The sequence below is a fragment of the Pseudoliparis swirei genome, chromosome 24 (genome assembly GCF_029220125.1).
Source record: "Pseudoliparis swirei isolate HS2019 ecotype Mariana Trench chromosome 24, NWPU_hadal_v1, whole genome shotgun sequence".
In the NCBI taxonomy this organism is placed as follows: Eukaryota; Metazoa; Chordata; class Actinopteri; order Perciformes; family Liparidae; genus Pseudoliparis; species Pseudoliparis swirei.
In genome coordinates this window covers 16,265,991-16,292,450 of record NC_079411.1, presented here as the reverse complement: position 1 = coordinate 16,292,450, position 26,460 = coordinate 16,265,991, and the positions used below count along the sequence as shown (strand labels likewise).

General features: G+C 41.2%; 1 protein-coding gene across 13 annotated transcripts in view; it reads left to right on the top strand.

The window, feature by feature from the left end:
* LOC130190326 (ankyrin-3-like) overlaps positions 1–21,749 on the top strand; it is a 74,458-nt gene extending 52,709 nt beyond the window's left edge. For 10 of the 13 annotated variants that reach the window (XM_056409665.1, XM_056409664.1, XM_056409663.1 and 7 more), the window contains 7 exons: positions 14,154–16,577; positions 17,090–17,179; positions 17,611–17,694; positions 18,445–18,591; positions 18,738–18,911; positions 19,051–19,142; positions 19,855–21,749. In XM_056409665.1, the coding sequence (XP_056265640.1) occupies positions 14,154–16,577; positions 17,090–17,179; positions 17,611–17,694; positions 18,445–18,591; positions 18,738–18,911; positions 19,051–19,142; positions 19,855–20,062 (3,219 nt within the window). In that variant the 3' untranslated portion in view covers positions 20,063–21,749. Of the gene's footprint in view, positions 1–14,153; positions 16,578–17,070; positions 17,180–17,610; positions 17,695–18,444; positions 18,592–18,737; positions 18,912–19,050; positions 19,143–19,854 lie in introns of those variants that run through there. The other 3 variants (XM_056409660.1, XM_056409661.1, XM_056409662.1) reach the window with 3 other exon arrangements.
* Positions 21,750–26,460: the final 4,711 nt, after the last annotated feature.

Genomic DNA, 26,460 nt, shown 5'->3' with positions numbered 1-26,460 from the left:
TAATGCAGATTCAGGATGTTCTAGTCATACGGAGAAGTTAATTGAGCGAAGGCCGCTATCATGTAAATTACCAAAACAACAGATAGAAAGTAGTCAATCTTTCCTTGATTACTGGTTTTGTAGGTTTGAACCACAATTACCTGAATACATACCATCACAAGGTCTGTCACATAACAATTTAACAAACATGACGCATAACACCTCACAATACAATTTGTGTTGGGTAAAAGATTCATCCAAAGGAAACTCATGCTCAGATCGAAAAAGTCCAAAACAATCTGTAAAAACGTTTAATCCACTCAAGCAACTACCTACATCAAAACCAATAGTCTTCAACTTGATAAAGAGACCAACATACATTTTAGACTTTACAAAAAAATCCCCAGGATCTGTGACATCAGATGTAAACTGTTCTTTGTCTCCTCGCAAGACATTTGGACAAATAAAGAGTCAACACTGTAACTTTTACTTACCGCACTCTGAAAGTATACCATTATATACTCTTTCAACAGAAGTTGAACATTTCGGAGTTTGTCTCGAGGGATTGTTTGACGACATCAGACCAGCATCTTCCCCTGAATCTCAAGAGTCCCCACAGTCTATTTCATCAGACTTTGAACTTGATAAAGTATTTTGTTGCAGGGCATTGTCCCCAGAATCTGTGTCTTCTGATTTTGAATGTTTGATCTTGAAGGACTGGTTTGCAGACTTTAGAGCATCCTCCCCAGAATCTGTGGTGTCTTTTGAGCAGCAGTCCTTTTCTACATACATGTCATTTAGCCAGATGAAGAGTCAACACTGTGACTATTACTTACAGTACTCTGAAAGTAGACCAGCATCACCTCTTTCAACACTCTCAGGTGTTGAGTATTCCGGATTTTGTCTGGAGGAATTGTTTGACGAACACAGACCAGATTCTCCCGATTCACTTACTTTACAAGTCGACGCCAAACACACAAGTGTGATTATACCTACGGCCCAATCATTGGTCGCTGCAAGACCTTTTACATATGCAGATGTTGTGCGGGGGATTACACATAAAACATCAGAAGACGCTATATTGCTTTCCAAACCATTTGAGTTTATACCTATCTGCCCTCCATCAAGGTTTTTACACGAGAAGTCCACTCACTCCTCCATAGAGGACTGGCTCACCAATTTGAGACCATTGTCTCCTGAGTCTGTGGCATCTCAAAGTGATGATAGGCCCCTTTCTCCTGATTCGCCTGTTCCTCAGTTCCGATCTTCCCTCATCGGTTACAATGTTGAACTGTCAAGGCACCAGTCGTTTTCACCACAATCCATGTTGTCAGACTGGGAAGATGCTGATTTGGGTCTGGAAACTCTGTTTGATGATACCAGACCAGAGTCCCCACAGTCTGTTTCATCAGACTTTGAACTTGATAAATTATTTAGTTGCAGGGCATTGTCCCCAGAATCGGTGTCTTCTGATTTTGAATGTTTGCTCTTGAAGGACTGGTTAGCAGACTTTAGAGCATCTTCCCCAGAATCTGATCATTTTCAGAGTCTACATAGGCCACTGTCACCTGATTCGCCTGTTCCTCAGTTCCGATCTTCCCTCATCGGTTACGATGTTAAACTGTCTAGGCACCAGTCGTTTTCACCACAATCCATGTTGTCAGACTGGGAAGGTGCTGTTTTGGGTCTGGAAACTCTGTTTGATGATACCAGACCAGAGTCCCCACAGTCTGTTTCATCAGACTTTGAACTTGATACATTATTTTGTTGCAGGGCATTGTCCCCAGAATCTGTGTCTTCTGATTTTGAATGTTTGATCTTGAAGGACTGGTTAGCAGACTTTAGAGCATCTTCCCCAGAATCTGATCATTTTCAAAGTCTACATAGGCCACTGTCACCTGATTCGCCTGTTCCTCAGTTTGGATCTGGCCAGAGCAGTTACAATGTTGAACAGTCTAGGCACCAGTCATTTACACCACAATCAACATTATCAGATTGGGAAGGCACTGATCTCTGTCTTGAAACCCTGTTTGATGAAATCAGACCAGAGTCCCCACAATCTGTTTCATCAGACTTTGAACTTGATAAAGTATTTAGTTGCAGGCCATTGTCCCCAGAATCTGTGTCTTCTGATTTTGAATGTTTGCTCTTGAAGGACTGGTTAGCAGACTTTAGAGCATCCTCCCCAGAATCTGTGGTGTCTTTTGAGCAACAGTCCTTTTCTACATACTTGTCATTTAGCCAGATGAAAAGTCAACACTGTGACTATTACTTACAGTACTCTGAAAGTAGACCAGCATCACCTCTTTCAACACTCTCAGGTGTTGAGTATTCCGTATTTTGTCTGGAGGAATTGTTTGACGAACACAGACCAGATTCCCCCGATTCACTTACTTTACAAGTCAACGCCAAACACACAAGTGTGATTATACCTACGGCCCAATCATTGGTCGCTGCAAGACCTTTTACATATGCAGATGTTGTGCGGGGGATTACACATAAAACACCAGAAGACGCTATATTGCTTTCAAAACCATTTGAGTTCATACCTATCTGCCCTCCATCAAGGTTTTTACATGAGAAGTCCACTCACTCCTCCATAGAGGACTGGCTCACCAATTTGAGACCATTGTCTCCTGAGTCTGTGGCATCTCAAAGTGATGATAGGCCCCTTTCAGCTGATTCGCCTGTTCCTCAGTTCCGATCATCCCTCATCGGTTACAATGTTGAACTGTCAAGGCACCAGTCGTTTTCACCACAATCCATATTGTCAGACTGGGAAGATGCTAATTTGGGTCTGGAAACTCTGTTTGATGATACCAGACCAGAGTCCCCACAGTCTGTTTCATCAGACTTTGAACTTGATAAATTATTTAGTTGCAGGGCATTGTCCCCAGAATCGGTGTCTTCTGATTTTGAATGTTTGCTCTTGAAGGACTGGTTAGCAGACTTTAGAGCATCTTCCCCAGAATCTGATCATTTTCAAAGTCTACATAGGCCACTGTCACCTGATTCGCCTGTTCCTCAGTTCCGATCTTCCCTCATCGGTTACATTGTTGAACTGTCAAGGCACCAGTCGTTTTCGCCACAATCAATCTTGTCAGACTGGGAAGATGCTGATTTGGGTCTGGAAACTCTGTTTGATGATACCAGACCAGAGTCCCCACAGTCTGTTTCATCAGACTTTGAACTTGATAAATTATTTTGTTGCAGGGCATTGTCCCCAGAATCGGTGTCTTCTGATTTTGAATGTTTGCCCTTGAAGGACTGGTTAGCAGACTTTAGAGCATCCTCCGCAGAATCTGTGGTGTCTTTTGAGCAACAGTCCTTTTCTACATACATGTCATTTAGCCAGATGAAAAGTCAACACTGTGACTATTACTTACAGTACTCTGAAAGTAGACCAGCATCACCTCTTTCAACACTCTCAGGTGTTGAGTATTCCGTATTTTGTCTGGAGGAATTGTTTGACGAACACAGACCAGATTCCCCCGATTCACTTACTTTACAAGTCGACGCCAAACACACAAGTGTGATTATACCTACGCCCCAATCATTGGTCGCTGCAAGACCTTTTACATATGCAGATGTTGTGCGGGGGATTCCACATAAAACACCAGAAGACGCTATATTGCTTTCAAAACCATTTGAGTTCATACCTATCTGCCCTCCATCAAGGTTTTTACCCGAGAAGTCCACTCACTCCTCCATAGAGGACTGGCTCACCAATTTGAGACCATTGTCTCCTGAGTCTGTGGCATCTCCAAGTGATGATAGGCCCCTTTCTCCTGATTCGCCTGTTCCTCAGTTCCGATCATCCCTCATCGGTTACAATGCTGAACTGTCAAGGCACCAGTCGTTTTCACCACAATCCATGTTGTCAGACTGGGAAGATGCTGATTTGGGTCTGGAAACTCTGTTTGATGATACCAGACCAGAGTCCCCACAGTCTGTTTCATCAGACTTTGAACTTGATAAATTATTTAGTTGCAGGGCATTGTCCCCAGAATCGGTGTCTTCTGATTTTGAATGTTTGCCCTTGAAGGACTGGTTAGCAGACTTTAGAGCATCTTCCCCAGAATCTGATCATTTTCAAAGTCTACATAAGCCACTGTCACCTGATTCGCCTGTTCCTCAGTTCCGATCTTCCCACATCGGTTACAATGTTGAACTGTCAAGGCACCAGTCGTTTTCACCACAATCCATGTTGTCAGACTGGGAAGATGCTGATTTGGGTCTGGAAACTCTGTTTGATGATACTAGACCAGAGTCCCCACAGTCTGTTTCATCAGACTTTGAACTTGATAAATTATTTTGTTGCAGGGCATTGTCCCCAGAATCGGTGTCTTCTGATTTTGAATGTTTGATCTTGAAGGACTGGTTAGCAGACTTTAGAGCATCCTCCCCAGAATCTGTGGTGTCTTTTGAGCAACAGTCCTTTTCTACATACTTGTCATTTAGCCAGATGAAAAGTCAACACTGTGACTATTACTTACAGTACTCTGAAAGTAGACCAGCATCACCTCTTTCAACACTCTCAGGTGTTGAGTATTCCGTATTTCGTCTGGAGGAATTGTTTGACGAACACAGACCAGATTCCCCCGATTCACTTACTTTACAAGTCGACGCCAAACACACAAGTGTGATTATACCTACGGCCCAATCATTGGTCGCTGCAAGACCTTTTACACATGCAGATGTTGTGCGGGGGATTCCACATAAAACACCAGAAGACGCTATATTGCTTTCAAAACCATTTGAGTTCATACCTATCTGCCCTCCATCAAGGTTTTTACACGAGAAGTCCACTCACTCCTCCATAGAGTACTGGCTCACCAATTTGAGACCATTGTCTCCTGAGTCTGTGGCATCTCCAAGTGATGATAGGCCCCTTTCTCCTGATTCGCCTGTTCCTCAGTTCCGATCATCCCTCATCGGTTACAATGTTGAACTGTCAAGGCACCAGTCGTTTTCACCACAATCCATGTTGTCAGACTGGGAAGATGCTGATTTGGGTCTGGAAACTCTGTTTGATGATACCAGACCAGAGTCCCCACAGTCTGTTTCATCAGACTTTGAGCTTGATAAATTATTTAGTTGCAGGGCATTGTCCCCAGAATCGGTGTCTTCTGATTTTGAATGTTTGCCCTTGAAGGACTGGTTAGCAGACTTTAGAGCATCTTCCCCAGAATCTGATCATTTTCAAAGTCTACATAAGCCACTGTCACCTGATTCGCCTGTTCCTCAGTTCCGATCTTCCCACATCGGTTACAATGTTGAACTGTCAAGGCACCAGTCGTTTTCACCACAATCCATGTTGTCAGACTGGGAAGATGCTGATTTGGGTCTGGAAACTCTGTTTGATGATACCAGACCAGAGTCCCCACAGTCTGTTTCATCAGACTTTGAACTTGATAAATTATTTTGTTGCAGGGCATTGTCCCCAGAATCGGTGTCTTCTGATTTTGAATGTTTGATCTTGAAGGACTGGTTAGCAGACTTTAGAGCATCCTCCCCAGAATCTGTGGTGTCTTTTGAGCAACAGTCCTTTTCTACATACTTGTCATTTAGCCAGATGAAAAGTCAACACTGTGACTATTACTTACAGTACTCTGAAAGTAGACCAGCATCACCTCTTTCAACACTCTCAGGTGTTGAGTATTCCGTATTTCGTCTGGAGGAATTGTTTGTGAACACAGACCAGATTCCCCCGATTCACTTACTTTACAAGTCGACGCCAAACACACAAGTGTGATTATACCTACGGCCCAATCATTGGTCGCTGCAAGACCTTTTACATATGCAGATGTTGTGCGGGGGATTCCACATAAAACACCAGAAGACGCTATATTGCTTTCAAAACCATTTGAGTTCATACCTATCTGCCCTCCATCAAGGTTTTTACACGAGAAGTCCACTCACTCCTCCATAGAGGACTGGCTCACCAATTTGAGACCATTGTCTCCTGAGTCTGTGGCATCTCAAAGTGATGATATGCCCCTTTCTCCTGATTCGCCTGTTCCTCAGTTCCGATCATCCCTCATCGGTTACAATGTTGAACTGTCAAGGCACCAGTCGTTTTCACCACAATCCATGTTGTCAGACTGGGAAGATGCTGATTTGGGTCTGGAAACTCTGTTTGATGATACCAGACCAGAGTCCCCACAGTCTGTTTCATCAGACTTTGAACTTGATAAATTATTTAGTTGCAGGGCATTGTCCCCAGAATCGGTGTCTTCTGATTTTGAATGTTTGCCCTTGAAGGACTGGTTAGCAGACTTTAGAGCATCTTCCCCAGAATCTGATCATTTTCAAAGTCTACATAAGCCACTGTCACCTGATTCGCCTGTTCCTCAGTTCCGATCTTCCCACATCGGTTACAATGTTGAACTGTCAAGGCACCAGTCGTTTTCACCACAATCCATGTTGTCAGACTGGGAAGATGCTGTTTTGGGTCTGGAAACTCTGTTTGATGATACCAGACCAGAGTCCCCACAATCTGTTTCATCAGACTTTGAACTTGATACATTATTTAGTTGCAGGGCATTGTCCCCAGAATCGGTGTCTTCTGATTTTGAATGTTTGATCTTGAAGGACTGGTTTGCAGACTTTAGAGCATCCTCCCCAGAATCTATGGTGTCTTTTGAGCAACAGTCCTTTTCTACATACATGTCATTTAGCCAGATGAAAAGTCAACACTGTGACTATTACTTACAGTACTCTGAAAGTAGACCAGCATCACCTCTTTCAACACTCTCAGGTGTTGAGTATTCCGGATTTTGTCTGGAGGAATTGTTTGACGAACACAGACCAGATTCCCCCGATTCGCTTACTTTACAAGTCGACGCCAAACACACAAGTGTGATTATACCTACGGCCCAATCATTGGTCACTGCAAGACCTTTTACATATGCAGATGTTGTGCGAGGGATTACACATAAAACACCAGAAGACGCTATATTGCTTTCAAAACCATTTGAGTTCATACCTATCTGCCCTCCATCAAGGTTTTTACCCGAGAAGTCCACTCACTCCTCCATAGAGGACTGGCTCACCAATTTGAGACCATTGTCTCCTGAGTTTGTGGCATCTCCAAGTGATGATAGGCCCCTTTCTCCTGATTCGCCTGTTCCTCAGTTCCGATCATCCCTCATCGGTTACAATGTTGAACTGTCAAGGCACCAGTCGTTTTCACCACAATCCATGTTGTCAGACTGGGAAGATGCTGATTTGGGTCTGGAAACTCTGTTTGATGATACCAGACCAGAGTCCCCACAGTCTGTTTCATCAGACTTTGAACTTGATAAATTATTTAGTTGCAGGGCATTGTCCCCAGAATCGGTGTCTTCTGATTTTGAATGTTTGCTCTTGAAGGACTGGTTAGCAGACTTTAGAGCATCTTCCCCAGAATCTGATCATTTTCAAAGTCTACATAAGCCACTGTCACCTGATTCGCCTGTTCCTCACTTCCGATCTTCCCACATCGGTTACAATGTTGAACTGTCAAGGCACCAGTCGTTTTCACCACAATCCATGTTGTCAGACTGGGAAGATGCTGATTTGGGTCTGGAAACTCTGTTTGATGATACCAGACCAGAGTCCCCACAGTCTGTTTCATCAGACTTTGAACTTGATAAATTATTTTGTTGCAGGGCATTGTCCCCAGAATCGGTGTCTTCTGATTTTGAATGTTTGATCTTGAAGGACTGGTTAGCAGACTTTAGAGCATCCTCCCCAGAATCTGTGGTGTCTTTTGAGCAACAGTCCTTTTCTACATACTTGTCATTCAGCCAGATGAAAAGTCAACACTGTGACTATTACTTACAGTACTCTGAAAGTAGACCAGCATCACCTCTTTCAACACTCTCAGGTGTTGAGTATTCCGTATTTCGTCTGGAGGAATTGTTTGACGAACACAGACCAGATTCCCCCGATTCACTTACTTTACAAGTCGACACCAAACACACAAGTGTGATTATACCTACGGCCCAATCATTGGTCGCTGCAAGACCTTTTACACATGCAGATGTTGTGCGGGGGATTCCACATAAAACACCAGAAGACGCTATATTGCTTTCAAAACCATTTGAGTTCATACCTATCTGCCCTCCATCAAGGTTTTTACACGAGAAGTCCACTCACTCCTCCATAGAGGACTGGCTCACCAATTTGAGACCATTGTCTCCTGAGTCTGTGGCATCTCAAAGTGATGATATGCCCCTTTCTCCTGATTCGCCTGTTCCTCAGTTCCGATCATCCCTCATCGGTTACAATGTTGAACTGTCAAGGCACCAGTCGTTTTCGCCACAATCCATGTTGTCAGACTGGGAAGATGCTGATTTGCGTCTGGAAACTCTGTTTGATGATACCAGACCAGAGTCCCCACAGTCTGTTTCATCAGACTTTGAACTTGATAAATTATTTAGTTGCAGGGCATTGTCCCCAGAATCGGTGTCTTCTGATTTTAAATGTTTGCTCTTGAAGGACTGGTTAGCAGACTTTAGAGCATCTTCCCCAGAATCTGATCATTTTCAAAGTCTACATAGGCCACTGTCACCTGATTCGCCTGTTCCTCAGTTCCGATCTTCCCTCATCGGTTACAATGTTGAACTGTCAAGGCACCAGTCGTTTTCACCACAATCCATGTTGTCAGACTGGGAAGATGCTGATTTGGGTCTGGAAACTCTGTTTGATGATACCAGACCAGAGTCCCCACAGTCTGTTTCATCAGACTTTGAACTTGATAACTTATTTAGTTGCAGGGCATTGTCCCCAGAATCGGTGTCTTCTGATTTTGAATGTTTTCTCTTGAAGGACTGGTTAGCAGACTTCAGAGCATCCTCCCCAGAATCTGTGGTGTCTTTTGAGCAACAGTCCTTTTCTACATACTTGTCATTTAGCCAAATGAAAAGTCAACACTGTGACTATTACTTACAGTACTCTGAAAGTAGACCAGCATCACCTCTTTCAACACTCTCAGGTGTTGAGTATTCCGGATTTTATCTGGAGGAATTGTTTGACGAACACAGACCAGATTCCCCCGATTCACTTACTTTACAAGTCGACGCCAAACACACAAATGTGATTATACCTACGGCCCAATCATTGGTCGCTGCAAGACCTTTTACATATGCAGATGTTGTGCGGGGGATTACACATTAAACACCAGAAGACGCTATATTGCTTTCAAAACCATTTGAATTCATACCTATCTGCCCTCCATCAAGGTTTTTACACGAGAAGTCCACTCACTCCTCCATAGAGGACTGGCTCACCAATTTGAGACCATTGTCTCCTGAGTCTGTGGCATCTCAAAGTGATGATAGGCCCCTTTCTCCTGATTCGCCTGTTCCTCAGTTCCGATCATCCCTCATCGGTTACAATGTTGAACTGTCAAGACACCAGTCGTTTTCACCACAATCCATGTTGTCAGACTGGGAAGATGCTGATTTGGGTCTGGAAACTCTGTTTGATGATACCAGACCAGAGTCCCCACAGTCTGTTTCATCAGACTTTGAACTTGATAAATTATTTAGTTGCAGGGCAATGTCCCCAGAATCGGTGTCTTCTGATTTTGAATGTTTGCTCTTGAAGGACTGGTTAGCAGACTTTAGAGCATCTTCCCCAGAATCTGATCATTTTCAAAGTCTACATAGGCCACTGTCACCTGATTCGCCTGTTCCTCAGTTTGGATCTGGCCAGAGCAGTTACAATGTTGAACAGTCTAGGCACCAGTCATTTACACCACAATCAACATTATCAGATTGGGAAGGCACTGATCTCTGTCTTGAAACCCTGTTTGATGAAATCAGACCAGATTCCCCACAGTCTATTTCATCAGACTTTGAACTTGATAAAGTATTTAGTTGCAGGGCATTGTCCCCAGAATCAGTGTCTTCTGATTTTGAATGTTTGCTCTTGAAGGACTGGTTCGCAGACTTTAGCGCATCCTCCCCAGAATCTGTGGTGTCTTTTGAGCAACAGTCCTTTTCTACATACTTGTCATTTAGCCAGATGAAGAGTCAACACTGTGACTATTACTTATAGTACTCTGAAAGTAGACCAGCATCACCTCTTTCAACACTCTCAGGTGTTGAATATTCCGGATTTTGTCTCGATGAATTGTTTGACGAACACAGACCAGATTCCCCCGATTCCCTTACTTTACAAGTCGACGCCAAACACACAAGTGTGATTATACCTACGGCCCAATCATTGGTCGCTGCAAGACCTTTTACATATGCAGATGTTGTGCGGGGGATTACACATAAAACACCAGAAGACGCTATATTGCTTTCAAAACCATTTGAGTTCATACCTATCTGCCCTCCATCAAGGTTCTTACACGAGGAGTCCACTCACTCCTCCATAGAGGACTGGATCACCAAATTGAGACCATTGTCTCCCGAGTCTGTGGCATCTCAAAGTGATGATAGGCCCCTCTCTCCTGATTCGCCTGTTCCTCAGTTCGGATCTGCCCAGTACAGTTACAATGTTGAACTGTCTAGGCACCAGTCATTTACACCACAATCAACATTATCAGATTGGGAAGGCACTGATCTCTGTCTTCAAACCCTGTTTGATGAAATCAGACCAGAGTGCCCACAGTCTGTTTCATCATACTTTGAACTTGATAAAGTATTTAGTTGCAGGGCATTGTCCCCAGAATATGTGTCTTCTGATTTTGAATGTTTGCTCTTGAAGGATTGGTTAGCAGACTTTAGAGAATCCTCCCCAGAATCTGTGGTGTCTTTTGAGCAACAGTCCTTTTCGACATACATGTCATTTAGCCAGATGAAGAGTCAACACTGTGACTATTACTTACAGTACTCTCAAAGTAGACCAGCATCACCTCTTTCAACACACTCAGGTGTTGAGTATTCCGGATTGTGTCTCGAGGAATTGTTTGACGAACACAGACCAGATTCCCACGATTCACTTACTTTACATGTCGACGCCAAACACACAAGTGTGATTATACCTACGTCCCAATCATTGGTTGCTGCAAGACCTTTTACATATGCAGATGTTCTGCAGGGGATTACACGTAAAACACCAGAAGACGCTTTATTGGTTTCCAATCCAATAGAGTTCATACCTATCTGCTCTCCATCAAAGTTTTTACACGAGGAGTCCACTCACTCATTGGTCGCTGCAAGACCATCCTCCCCAGAATCTGTGGCGTCAATTGAACATCGTTCTTCATCCTCCAGATTTTCTATTGACGAAATATTTGACGATCACAGCCCAGATTCACCAAGGGATGCCAAGCAAACTAAATTAAGTGCACTTGAATGTCACTTACTTTCTGTTGCAAAACCCCTTCTATATTCAGATGCTGAGCAATGCCTTAGTACAGAAAAACAAGCATATATTTTGTTTGAAGAAAAAACATCTTTCCACAACTTATTTCTTTTTGAAATAAATCAATTATCGGCTGAAAACTCTGCCTCAGTACATGAGTTACAGAAAAAACTGACCCAGCTCAAACCTTTCCCTTCTGAATTTGAATCACCAGATTCCACAATACATACTAAGGGAGACAGTATAAGACACACGCCTTTTGTTAAGAACCTAATGTCGCATTTGTACGATCCACTCTATAGTGGAAAATGTTCTTGTTGTTCCAAAAAATTATTTACATCTACCTTAAAAATGGTCAGTGGTCCACCACAAAAACATGACATTTCATCTGCCAGTTTCGCAGAACAACATTTTTCACAGGATCATTTCACTTTTCATAGCTCATCAAATGACAAAAAAGGGGATGATTTTCGATCTTCAAATTCTATGTTCACTGGTTCTGTTTCTCCGGTATGTCAAAGCAGTTCTGGCATATCACGTTCTGACACAGCTGAAACAGGATCCACAGGTCCTCGCCAATATGCAGCTGAAAGGGAATTTAATGACAGTCCCACACTTTCAGCGTATAGGCTGCCATCTCCTGAAATATTATTCACTCACCAGAGGCCGCGTTCTCCAGAATCGTTTTCCTCATTTGATGAATTCACCGCCCTATCTCCTGACTCACCAATTCCTCATTTTGACTGTCAACCTCATTATCACATTTATTTGTCAGAAAGTGGACTTTCACTAGACTCCATAATGATGGAGAGAGATAGCACTCATTCATGCCTTGATACTATATTGGATGAGATCCGACCAGATTCTCCTGAGTCCATTGTGTTTGACAGTGAATTTCAGGAGTCAATTAGTGATGTGCCATCAAACATTGAGTACACGCAGTCATTCCTTGACTACTGGCTGTCTGAGCTCAGTCCATCTACTCCTCAAATTCTTGAATCAATAGAAGATTTAGATAACGTTTCAAACCAACTGCCATGTCTGCCGGAAGAGACTGTTTCTGCAGACAAATTTGAAGATTTGTAAGTCAGAAGGGGAGACCCACAAAGCACAGCCATTGTCATTATGAAAGCATCATACCATATTCCAAACCATTACAGAATTATTTAGTATCCCACTGAAAAACACTTGGTCATACACTAACAATACACTTCCTCAAATGCTGACACTACTTACTTCAGCAGTTATAACAGAACCCATAGCTTTAGTCTTTTCTTTGTAAAGCCACTTGCCTGGACAGAAAATAACCTTGACTATATCATAACAGATCATACAATCCTGTTTGAGTTGAGTCACATGCCATCTGTAGCACACAATTTTGAACGTCATGATGCTGTCTGGCTGGTGGAGGCTTCCCAGGAACAAACCGAAGATAAACCCAAAGAGAATCAGTTAAATGAAGATCCCATGTGCACATAAACATAAACCAACAGACCCTGAATCACAATTAAAGATGACACAAACCCAAGATTTGTTTTCCATGAACATGAAAAGGAAATCTAGAAGCGAGGATGAGAGCCAGACTCCTCGGTGTCGGTAAGACAGCACAAGTGAATGCAGTGTTGCTTTCAAAAGTAATATATTTGGCAATACCTTAAGTGTGAATGTAGAACTGATCAACGTTTTACTAATAATGCCTCGAGGCTTCACTGTCTTGCTGTGGCGTGTTTGCATTATAGCGGAAGACATTTTCCTTTTTGTGAAGCCCAACTAATTGAAATTGTTGACCTGAGTGACATGAGCTTCTTGTCCAGCTGGTATGGAATGTTTGAATAAGCAATAGCTAACCAATGGACTTTGTGAATCCTTTCAACTGCCTGACCTAACTGATTCAAGCCGAAAGACATTCAAGGGCCTATATTATATATTAAGTTGCCAGAAATGTTCTTTGTATAAGATTCCAATCTACGGTCGTTGCAATAAGTTGAACAGAGCCATTTATATATTTGCCTACAAATCTAAAGCAACTTATTTATTTTGCCACAACTAGAACAATCCGGTGCTTTCTGTTGTGCACAGGCTTCCAACCAAAAAACATCTTACAGAAACAAACATCCAATGGCGCCCATAATAGTTCTGAACACTTCAGTCGTGAAATTAAATGTGACAACAAAATTGAATGTCTGTAGCTAGACATCCCCTCTTCTTCCGCTACCCACACTCTGTTGTCTCAAATGTTTTGGTAGGGGACCCAGAAGTGTTTAATTATGTCAATGAAGTGTTCGGTTGGCTGTTGTCATTACTGTAATAACAAGGTATTTACCTTTTGTAAGATGAGGCAGACCTGCAGTCAAACAAACAGTAGTAGTGTTTGACTGTGACAAATAAATGAGTGGGTTTAGCATTGTCATTTGAAGTGCAGTGCTTCCTGCCCCTATATGATGACAAGGCAGAAAACACTAACTTGAATGTGTATAAAATGACGCATGTCCACCTTCATTTTACACCAAATCCTGAGTCTGACACAAGTTCACTTGTACCCTTCTTTTATTATTGTAAAATGATTGTGCGCTTCAGTGATGTTCTCAATGTAATATTTGTAATTGTTTAAAGTATCTAAATGTGTGCAGCATCTTATTCATTACATGAATGTGATGTGTTTAAATTATAATCTGAAATTGAAATGTTATTAACAAATACTAGATACCACTGTAATGACCTAAACGCAAGTGGGCTACAAGTGAAGTTCCTTAATTCAGACTCATATACGAAAAAATCAGACCCTTGACAAACGCATGCTTCATCACCAAAAGAAATCATAAATCATATTTATTTATATTTTTTCCATTCCATTGTATCATTTCTTGCAGGTATCAACGGCATCTTCCAGGACAAGTCTTTCAGAATCTTCAAGACAATCTTTTTTAAATTTAGGACAGGGACAGTTTTATCCAACCGTAACACCCTCCTTGACACAGGTTTCAAACACACTTTCCACTGAAAAACTGGAATTACCATTTCCAGGTACCTTCGACCTAAGTAAAACGCTATCTGAAATCACATTGACCACTCATGGAAGCTCACCACAGGAACAAGATAATGAGACGTCATTCGCCAAACAAAGTGAAAATTCTGACTTAGCTAAACCAATCTCGGTGGACCCAAACTCACTCTGTCAAACAGCTCTAGAAAGCCCCGATGACCAAGTCATCACATCCTCAGAGTCCACACCAACACCACCCAAGTCTGGATCCCCTCAGCTGTTGTCAGATCTGGAGGGGATGGACGTTAAATTTAGAACCGACACACCTGACCCACTTCAGTTAGAATTGAGTGACGGAAGCTCTGAAGGTGATCATAGGTGTGAGTTTGATGACCTTTCATCTGAAGATCAATGCCATACAGAAGAAAGTGATAACCTAAGAGCCAACGTGTCACCTGCTAGACCGCTTGCTAAAGATACTAACCACACAAATGTAGCAGTCATAGAACCTGCACATTTCAGAGCATCCTCCCCAGAATCTGTGGCATCTCAAAGTCAACATAGGCCCCTCTCTCCTGATTCACCTGTTCCTCAGTTCCAATCTTCCCAAATCGGTTATAATGTGGAACCGTCTAGGCACCAGTCCTTTACACCACAATCAACATGTTCAGGCCAGGAAGGTACTGACTTGTGTCTGGAAACCCAGTTTGATACCAGACCAACGTCTCCGCAGTCAGCTTCATCAGACGTTGAACTTGATCAATTATTTAGTGACAAGGCATTGTCCCCAGACTCCGTGTCTTCCGACTTTGACTTTTTGGCCCTTCAGGACAGGTTAGCAGACTCCAGAGCATGCTCCCCAGAACCTGTGGTGTCAGTTGAGAACCAATCTTTTTCTACGTGTGTGACATTTAACCAGATGAAGATGTCATTCCCCAAACAAAGTGAACATTCAGACTTAGCTAAACCAATCTCAGCGACCCCAAACTCACTCTGTCAAATAGCTCAAGAAAGTCCCGATGAACAAGTCATCACGTCCACACCAACACCACCCAAGTCTGGGTCCCCTCAGTTTGACCAGCTGTTGTCAGATCTGGAGGAAACGGACGTTAAATTTAGAATGAAGGCACCTGACCCACTTCTGTTAGAATTCAGTGATGGAAGCTCTGAAGTTGATCAAATGTGTGAGCTTGATGACCTTTCAACTGAAGATCAATGCCATACAAGTGTAACACCAAACATTGATCATCTTAAGGATAGTCCTTTATCTCCCACTGATTCCCTTTCAACTCCAGAATGTCCCCAAAGATTTTGTGAAGTGATGGTATCACGGCACTCCAGTTTTCCTGTGGACATATTCCAGTCCAGAACATATGGTGAAAATGCAACCGAGATACTTTCTTCAATGTCAATAGAAGCCAAGAGCCTGCCTGACATACCGGAGGAACATCTGGCAAATCTCTGTGAGGAAGATTCTCCAACTGATATTCTTCAAAGTCCAGAAAAAAAACTTGAATCAGCTCTATCATTTCAAGACTCAATGGGTGTGACAGGAGACATATCAACACAGAGTATCGAAGATAAACTTACACATTTATGGGAGGTAACTTTTGGTGATACACTTCAGACTCAAGATGTCTCTTCCCAGTCTCTTTCTGAATTGACTCCGGAGACAGTTACATCTGCAAGACATTTTAGCTTTGAGGAACTGATGGATGCATCCTCAAATAAGGCTAGGCCAAGGACCAGTGGACAGCATTCAGAAGAATCTCTGACTCCAGTAGAGTCCGAGGGGTTTGCCTCTCACCCTACTCCCGTTGAACCCAAAGCAGAGGTGGCTTCCTCAACTTCTGATGAGGATTATAGCATCCCATCTGGGCATACCGAGATCCCTTCTACCACAACCATTGATACCCACATGCCCCAAGAAAATGCAGAAGTTGTCCATAGTGGTGCAGGCAGCTCAACCTTTGAATACTCTGACCCAGAGCCTTTCTTTGACTGCATACAGGCTGCATCAGATTTCTCAGAGACTGAGCCTGATGAACCTGAGGCTAGTACTAGGTCAAATGGAGATCAGCACCAGGGTCATCTCAGCCATCTTAGAGTGCTAGAAAAAGGGAATCAAAAAATGCTGTTGTCCTCTGGAAGTGAAGATTATGAGGATGCTCCTTTTGTCCACAAAGAGAAAGAAGGATTATTACAATATTCAGAAGCATCAGATGAAGAATTCACCTTGTGTGAGGCTTCACAACTGCCCCCTGTCTGGAAAAGTGTGGCATATGATGATACAGTTAAATCTCTGACACGGGTAAGATGAGATTTGGTAAACCACCCCAACTTGCAAGCTTTTATTTCTGGAGCTGAGCTTAACCAAATATTATATTTGCTTCCGAGAGGAATGACGCTAACCCTCTTGCCACATGGATGGGATCTAAAACTTATAACCCTTTTTTTACTTTTATTTTAGATTTTAACCAGTCCTAACTCAGCATGTCACTGTGCTGCCTGTAGCCGGCTGTATCACTCACACTAACACAAGCTACATGTTTAAAAAATAAAGAAGAATCATCAATATAACACATGTATTCTTTAATTGAAATAAAGCATGGTATGTTTTGCAAACATTTTTTCAAGTTACAGAGTGCCATGTACTACTTTCCAATGTAAAATGAAAAGTGTCATGTTTAATTGTAATATTTAAAGTCAAAGGAAAGTGCTCCATATCACTCTGCTCATTGCTTGCTTTGCTGCAAACAGCATTTATATATTATACATATATATCCTCTATTAAATCCTAACAGACTTGTGTTGCTTGGTCAGGATATCGTCGCAGAGCTCGGATCATTGTCAGAAAGTTCTGATGATGAATTTTTGACCATCAGAATAGTTCGAAGAAGAGTTGTCATACAGGTAGCTGATATAGCATGATTTATGGCATTTTAAATGAGCATGGAGGATGTGACTTCCAGAGTGCAACATTAACCAGACTTGGCTTCACCGTCAACTGAGAATGTGTAACAGCCAATTATCAAAATGGGTGAAAAGTTTGTGTTTGCAGATGAAACTAAATTAGGCTTAATAAGAAACCTGCTCCATGATTTGCACAGATGGCTGAACCTCATGGAGGTGTTTTATGTTGCTGTGAGCACTTCTTTGTTATTGTGCTTTTCTCTCCTGTATCCTAAAGTTGTCTCACCAAAATATGGCCTAAAATGTACGTTTTGTGTCCTAATGATCTTGAGCGTGTTTGCTTTATGTTTTTGAAGTGGAGAATTAAACACAAACTTGACGCGGATCCACTTTATTACTCCTGCTTATTGTTTGTCTTGTTTCACTTGCAGGCCGATGAAATGCCAGACCTCCCCACTCAGTCAGTGACGGAAGAAAAGTACAAGGATGAAAATGGACATGTTGTTATCAAAAAGGTAAAGCAAGATTCTAAATGCACATATCACATAGCAGTATTTATTTGTGATATGTCTGCAGCCATACCAAAAGGCTCTTTGTGTATAATTGTTAATGAATTACTTTAGAAATTACAAATTGCATCACAGCAGATAAGAAACCATAACAGTTACATTTTGATTAAATTAATACATGATTTATCTATATATTTGATGAACTATTGATTTGTAAACCTTTAAGATATCATTTATAAAACATATATGAATATTACAGACATGGATGGACCAGAAACCAAACATTAACCACTGACAATTATTAACTATTTATCTAATTAATGTGTGTAGCTGCTTTAAAATGTATTTATGAAGCATTTAACAAAGCATTTACATTAATAATCAGTTACGGCTTTATAATAGCCATCCAAATAATCTTTATGGAGGATTGTCAAGCCGCTTATTAACCATAAACAAATATCTGGTCCGTTTGTCTATATAATGTTTAAAGATCTTTTTACAAACAAGGTTTCCAGATCATTTGGTAATCATCAACAAATACTTAATATTATATGAAACATGTTCAAATGTGTGCAACAATAAACTGTTAAAATAACAAACATTTTTGTATTACTAAAAATGTAGTATGTTATTAATTATAATTTCATTGTTTGTTAAAAGTAATAAACGTATGTAAGTAACTACCAATTTCCAATTTATTAACCATATGAAGTGTTTCAACCAACTAATGGTCTTTAATCACATGATCTTCCTCAGATTACACGTAAAGTAATTCGGAGGTGTGTTTCCGATGGAGTGGAGCGTGAAGAGGTGTCATCAGAAGGAGTCCGTGTGGCGGGTGGAGACGGATACTCTAAGGTGGTGAAGCGCACCGTACTGAAGAGTGAGGGAGACCACTCAGAGGTGTGTGTGTCCTGGATTTATTAGTGTGTTCATCCCAGTCTTCCGGAGCTTATTTCTTCTTTTTTTCCTCAACTGGAAATAACCGACATGGCAACATCTAGAGTGTTAGTTGTAGATAAAGGACAAACTCTTTTCTTGTGATTCAGGTAACATTTGCTGAAGGTGAGGGTTCCTCAGCATCGAGTCAGGAGACAGCTGAAGGCTGTAGGGTCAGCCGCGTAGAAAGAACAATAGTGGTGGAGGGTGAAAGAACACTGACCCTCCAGGGTGATCCGTCTTTGGCCTCCGACCTCCCCTCTGCCCAAAAAGACTTCAAACAGGTTTGCTGATGCCCTCCGCGCAATCTTTTTATATAAATTGTAGCTCACATCCATATTGACCGGCACCAAGTATCTGTTCTTTTTTTGATTTTCATAATCAAATTAAGGGAATACTGTTTTCTCCATTTCATGCCACCAGGCACTAGGTTATTTAAGTGGTTTTAGCAGAACAGAGCTCCCTCTTGTGGTAGAGAGAGAGACTGTCAAAGAAGATGGAACTGTGGTCAGGAGGTGTGTGACTGCTCGGAGTGAACCCGGTTTGATTGCACGCATATGAAGAGCTGCAGATTTATCAGCTTTACTAATATTGACTAATGTTTGCTTTATGTGAATATCCTTAACCACTTTGACAAATAGCATCCTGTAGAGAATATTAAATTGTATGAATTCAAAGAGAGATAACATGCAATGAACCAGGTGAGATAGACGCTTCTATCACTATTGTTATTATGTTACAGTGTATATGTATTGTGACACCTTACGCCTCCTCTCAGAGAGGACAAAACCAGAACAAGCATGATGTGGTGGCCAGATAGATTCCATGTAGTTCAGGGGCCAAACAGGAGACAGAGTAACACAAACGAAGGGCTGTACATGTCAAGATGTACACAATTAAACAGGTGTACACAAATCTAAGAGAAATTTAGATTATTGCATGAAGGCCAGCGGTCAATAACATGCCGTTAGCAAAGATCTCCTTCCACGTGTAGAGGTCCAGTCTGGAGGATTCCATCATTAGTCTGTTTGAAGTGTTTTATGACATAATCTATAGCTTTGTGCAGCTATAAACTTGCTGTGCATGTGATCACAATTGAATGCTGGATTTACAGAGCACGATGTCATGAAGTGTTTCGCAACATCTCCTTTTTTTTGTTCTATTGATGTACATATTTTGATGATGCTGACCTGTCTTCCTCTGTCCTCCCCCCCACCCCCCTTATAGGACCCACTTGCGTAAAGCTCGCACCCATAGACGAACAGTGGTGAAGAGAGCAGGGCAGCGCAAACAGGTCCTTCTAGAGCAAGTGGACCACCCGGGAAAAGGGTCAACACCACGTGACCTCCAGCAGCATCTCCACCAGCTCTTTCACCGCTACCACGAAGAAGAAAAAGACAACGATGAGGATGAGGAGGAGCAGAGAAATGTGTAACACTCTCCTGCACTCCCTGGCTCTGCCCATGCTAAAGACCCACAATCCTATGCATTAGCCACATGCAATCCCAGTGTGCACCTCAAAGCCACCACTGTCTTCCCCTTTTGAAGCTTTTGTTCACGATTTACTTTTCTGCCTCCTGGCTGGTGTGATGCGTTCAGGATTTTCTTTTTATGTTCTGGTATTGTTTCACTTGTTTTGTGAGCAAAGAATGCTGTCCGTTGTTGTTTTCCCCGATTCACGTCCCTTTCCATTTCAGAATAGTTTTTTTTTGTTTGTCTCAACGCTGTGGTGGAACAAAAGGCGAATCAACTCACTCACAAACCTCCCGACGGTAAAGAACCCTTCACCTGCTGAACCGGCTGGGACTCGTCTCTGAGCAGCTGCTTGGATTCAAAGACAATATCTTTGTCACACTGCACTGCCTCTCACATATTCCTTCTCACTCACTGTACTAGCCTCTCTCAAGATGTTACACAGAGAAAACCAGACTGTATAGACACTGAATTGAACTGCTGCTGCTGCTGCTGTGTTTTGTGTGGGCTCTGTGTAATCCGTCTTTGGGAGTTATATATTATCTATAATCTAGACATTACGGACATCAGTAGCCTAGGAATTAACCATCACTCATGTGAAGTCGAGCAGGCATGACTAAATGATCCTAGCTTTGACTGCTTTGTAGTTTCGATACATCGCCCCTCTGCCTCTCTTTTCCTTTCTTTGTGTCTTTCCCTCCACGTTATTAAGTTTATATGTATTTGCTTTTTTCTGTCCCTTTTTCTCTTTAACTGTTGCTCTTGACTCATGATGTATGAATGTTGAATATGTGAGTGAGGGTGTACTGTAAGAGTGAGTGTGAGCTAAATACTGCATTGTCAGCTGGCGTGAAGAGGGTAATGTCAGAGTTATTATAAGCTGGTTTTATGTTGTTGTTTTTTTAAGATGTATTGGTACATTTTTCATTTAGATAGTGAATTAGATTTGAGTTTGCCATGAGTGGATAAGATCATCACAGATGTTTTACAGCCACAATCTGATGAGACATTAGCGGTCAGGAGATCAGGTGTTTCTGCTTTATTAATTGTTAAACCTTATCCGTTTATCTTTTGAGTGTTGGACAAGTTGTGAGTGTGTGTGTTGAGAAAGAGTGTGTGCCAGTTTCTGTCCGCAAAGAAAATATTTTATTTTCCACAGGCTGCGTTTTGCTCTTCTGAATGTCAGGAGGGAGCACCTCCTTGCTTTTTGTGCACATGATATAATAACAGGTAGATTATATCTGATCCACACAGATAGTTTCCTTTTGGCAGGGCAGATGATTAAATACAAGATAATGATGCACCAGGCACACACACACGGTTGTTAACCTAAACCCACCATTACTCACAGCTCCGAGCATCGCTACTGTACGTATCTACAACATGTAATGTGTTTATGTCACTGTCACTGTTTACTTTGTGATTTAGAAGAGTTTAAAATGCAAAACAAGTGGAAGTTCACTGTGACAGGTATGCTTTTAATTTGAAAATCAACATCCCTTTTATGTGATGATGACAGTTATATACATAAACAATGCATATTGAAATATCTATTAGGGCATGTATTACTGTATCAAACTTCAAAAAGACAAAAACAAAATGGCTGCAGTGTGTATATGGCTGATAGAGAATAAAAGTCTACACATGTATTGTGTTGTATCTTTTTATATCATGGGATATTGTTCTTATTTAGTCCGGTTCACTTGCTGACATGAACCAACAATTCACAACGTGTGCTACCTGGTAGAGCCCCCAGCTGGGCCTCAGAGGAAGTGCAATAGCAAAGGAACCACTGCACCACGTTCTTGCCCATGGAAGACCTTTAATAAAATGATCATTTAATTTAAAAAATAAAATGTAATTCCACAGTAGTATTATAATGTTCCATATATGTATCTGGCATTTGAGTATAAATTAAACGCAATTAGTCAAAGACCACTTACATATTCACATACCCATATGGGCAATCTATGACCATATTAAAATTAGAATGAACCCACTGGACGGTAACAATGAAAATGCAATACAAACAACATAACCAGATTTTTATTTTATCGAAGTCATTTTTAAATAAAAATTTTAATGCAATTTACGAACAGATAAAAACAGTATTTGAGAATTAATTTTCAATATATATATATGTATATGTTGAATCTAATTGAAAACGTATTTACAACATGAACAAATCTTACCTAATTTTCCATTTCTGAAAATTGTATCTAAGTCCAAATAAAATGCAATTTTCTAATCATTAAAACATGTAAATGAGATTTGATCATTTCAAAGACTGAGTAAAACTGATTTAGACCTACCGTGGACAATATATAAATGCACGAAGTGAAACAGCGTCCCCAATCCATTGAATTTACATTTTACATGTCAATAAAAAATTTTTTCACGCGTTCGTTACTTGAGGTCGCACCATATTGCCCACAGAGAGAGCTCGCGCACTAAATGCGGGACTACGATATCTGCTATAGGCTTATAGCTGCGGGGACGTTTTAGGAATTTTCCATCTCACGTTAACTCTCTTTCTCCCCTCCGGAAGTTTTGACGTCTCATGGGGGGGGGTCATCGACCCTATGAGACGGCATAGATCCTATCTGCCTGATGGATCGTCTGGGTCGGAATTCCTGCTCATGACTACGCCACTGTCTGATGGATCGGGAGGTCTCCATCGTGGAATATGCTGCTTTTTCGGAGTCAAAATCAGGCAGCAACTTCCGGTTTCTAAAAAAATTGAAGCCATTGCAGATGTGCTTGAAACGTGTATTCTTTCTACATGCCAGCAGGGGGCAAAGAGGTCCAATGGTATAAAAGTCTGAGAAAATAAGTTCTCTCTTGATTTATTCCCGCAGTAAACATTGTAAAGAGGTTTGTGTTATCAATCATATAGTATATGTATGGTACCATCATATATTTTTTACACTTATTTTTAAAATACGATACAATTACTATAAAATACGTTTAATAAAAATATTATACTATTATGATATTAGAACAATGTGCAATGTAAAATTGAATAAGTTGACTTGACTTGAAAAAGGTCAGAAAACCAATTGAAGTAAAGTAGCATGAAAATAACTGTTTTCAGGCAACTCATGTGATTGTAGGAGACATTAGTATAGTTAACTCAAAAGTATTAATTAGGTTAACTATAACATGTACATTCAGACAACTTTAGGATCTCAGTGAAGTTAACTTCAAATCATTCATTATGTTGACAATAAATAGTCAATTCATAAAACTAAAAGATCTGAGTTATATTAAGTCAGCAGTAATAAGTAAAACAAAATATTTTTACATCCAAATATTCTAGGATACTAGGAAATAATCAGGATTGCCTTCAAATTCTCAAACTGACCTACAAACTGTAAACTGTTGAAACAGAGATAGAGAACAGTTATAATGGAAGACAAATAGTTTATTTATAAGAAAAACTATTTTTAAAAGTTTTTTCCCTCACATATGTTCTTAACCTCAAACAACATGCTCAAAATGCTGGACATGTTGGATATCGTAACATTTTCTGAAAAGTAAGATAACTGTAGCTCCTATTGCTTCGATATCAGCCCTGGAGAGCACGGACAACTTGATGAACAGATACTGTGAGGATTGGGTCTGTAGTGTAGAAAATGTGTCTTTTATGGCAATGGAGAAAGCAGGTATGTTGTCTGTGTGAGATCTTTTTGAATCAGAATTAGCATTGTGTCTCAGAGAGCTGGATTTCCTCTCACTTTCAGGCTCGGAGACAAAAAAATTGTAAGCCTGTTGGATTCCATCGACACATAACCACGGCAAGCACAATATGTCTTACGTTTTGACTTTAAATCATCACACATCAAACTACAGTCATAGTTAAGTCAACATGAAAAAGTTTAAATGGTGTCTGTAGCTGAAAGTATGCAGAACTTTTATAGCAACAACTTAACAATAAAACATTCTGATTCTGATCATCACATCATGGAACAGAAGCCACGCTCAAAGTCGTCTCTTATTGGTTTAGAGCTGATGACTCCACTGTGACATCACAGATCTCGCTGTAAAAGTCTATAAATAGGACCCGATCTGCCATCAGGTTGGGAGAAAGATTCTCTAGATGGCCCACTGTAACAGGTTCGTGGCTGTCACAAGTTTCTCCCCACCCAACACCGAAGGATGAGCACACCAGGTTGATATTTGGTGATGTCCTTTATTTAATTGCAGGCTGTGCCTCTGCTCTCCCCTCTCTCGCTCTTGTCCCTACTGCTCCTTTATGGAGACAGACAGACACACACAGACTACCTCAGCAGGTGCTGATTAACAATCAACCACCAGCTGAGGCCGATTAAACGTTTCCTGAACCACACCCCCGCTCCACCCACACTGCAGCCGAGCCGAAACACCCCCGCTGCCACACCCACTATGGGAGCTTCTCTCAAGAGAGAAGCTCTCAAATAGGTTCCAGAGGGCCCACTAGATGGCCCACTATGGGAGCTTCTCTTTGAAGTTCCAATTTTATTCGTGGCTCCTGTTGCAGTCAGTTGCCTTCACACCCAAAAGCACCCGAACGATTTTTTTTTTTGCGCGACGAATCCATGAATGTCAATGTAGACGCATGTGGCTGCGATAGTATTTTCATTTTGCCGTTTGGGGGGGGTTTGGGATGCGGGCGCGTTTGGCGCACGCGCGCGTTTTTTTCAGCTGCCAAATTTCGCGCAACTCACCTCAATGCTCTTGAGTTGCTCGCGCGTCATCGCTGTCCGCCTGCCGAAGTCTTTCACGACGTAAAGTAAAACTTCATCGGTGAGTGACCCGAGCTGGTGAGCCTACGGGTGATGTCATGTGTTTTAGACGAGAGAGACGAGAAGATAAGCCCCGCCTCGCGTCTCGACGCTTTTGACGTGACGTATGTGATGGAATGGTCGAGCGAGTAAACTCACGCGTTTTGGGCGACGCGAAAAATCGCATCGCTTTTGGTGTGAACGTACCTTAACCCTGTGGCTTTAGAACTCTCAGGAGCCAGTTTACTCAGAGAGGTTCCAGTATTGCAGTTCTAACTGCCCACTGTGAGAGCTTTTCTCTAGACGGTCCACTATGGGATCTTTAGATGGCCCACTGTGGGAGCGCCTCTTAAAATGCCCCATTTCAACACACTAAACTTTGTCTTTTAAATTACTTTTTTCAGTCATCAATATAACAAACAATATTACTGTTTTTACACTAGAGAGATGCTAGAGTATGACTTATCTGACTTATCTGCCATGTTAGGATTTGTTTAGAAATATAATACTATGATTGTTTTAAATAATTTCTTTATCATACAACAACATGACTCTATGTGCATTGCCTTAACCTAGACTGTCAAAAAGTCCATTTTATTCCTCATTAATTAATTACAAAACTGCAGATTCCCAAGTCAACTTGTGTTTTTCAATAATTTAGTCCCGATCATCATACCTGTTGTAATCTATCAGTACAGGTTCGAGGGTTTCAGTTTTATTACATAGTACATATTCAAGTAGGGTGCTTGCCTATTGCACATAAATACATCAAAACATTATCATAAAAATAACGATTCGATGAATTACCATTGAACATAGAGAAAAAAAACATGATTTAATAAATAACCCACAACTACACAGATTTGAGCGATTGTTACCACTGCACATAAATAGAGTAAAAAAGATCATAAAATGTGTGATAAACTCATTGGAAAAAGAGCATCATGAGAAACACCTGAAAGCCCTGGAGGGTCTAAAGCAACGAGGCGTACCTTGAAGTGGGTCTTGCAGGACGCAGGAACTGTTGGCAAAAGAGCGCATTTTTGCTTATTGCATTTGAATATTATCCACTGTACAGCAGGTTGAGTCTCTATGAAATGTCAGATGCTGTTTTCACTTTAATTTGTAAATTTTTTTGAAAATAGCATTTTCACTTTTACTTAAATATTTCTGGCATAAATGGAAAAATCAGGTAATATTTTTGCCTCATCGTTTTAGCGTCATCATTTTAATTTTAATGTGGTCAACGTGTACCCCTTCGGGTACCCCTTGTGAACCTTTAATTGAATTATTGTTCTTCCATCTTAATTTTGTAGTCAATTAACACATACATATGGGGAAAATTTGAAGTTTACATTGTCATTTCATAAAATCTTCCATAAACATCAGTATTTACATTGATATGGAAATGACAGATTTAATGATAGAATTGAATTTTGCAGTACATGCAGGCATACACGTTTAGGAGTAATGTATGATATATTGTTTTCGATAGAGCAGAGATCATAAACACAAATAAAACACATCCAATAATGACCTTCAGCAGCTCACCTCCACCTCAGCAGAGTGAACAAAACACAGAACGAGTTGGAGGCCA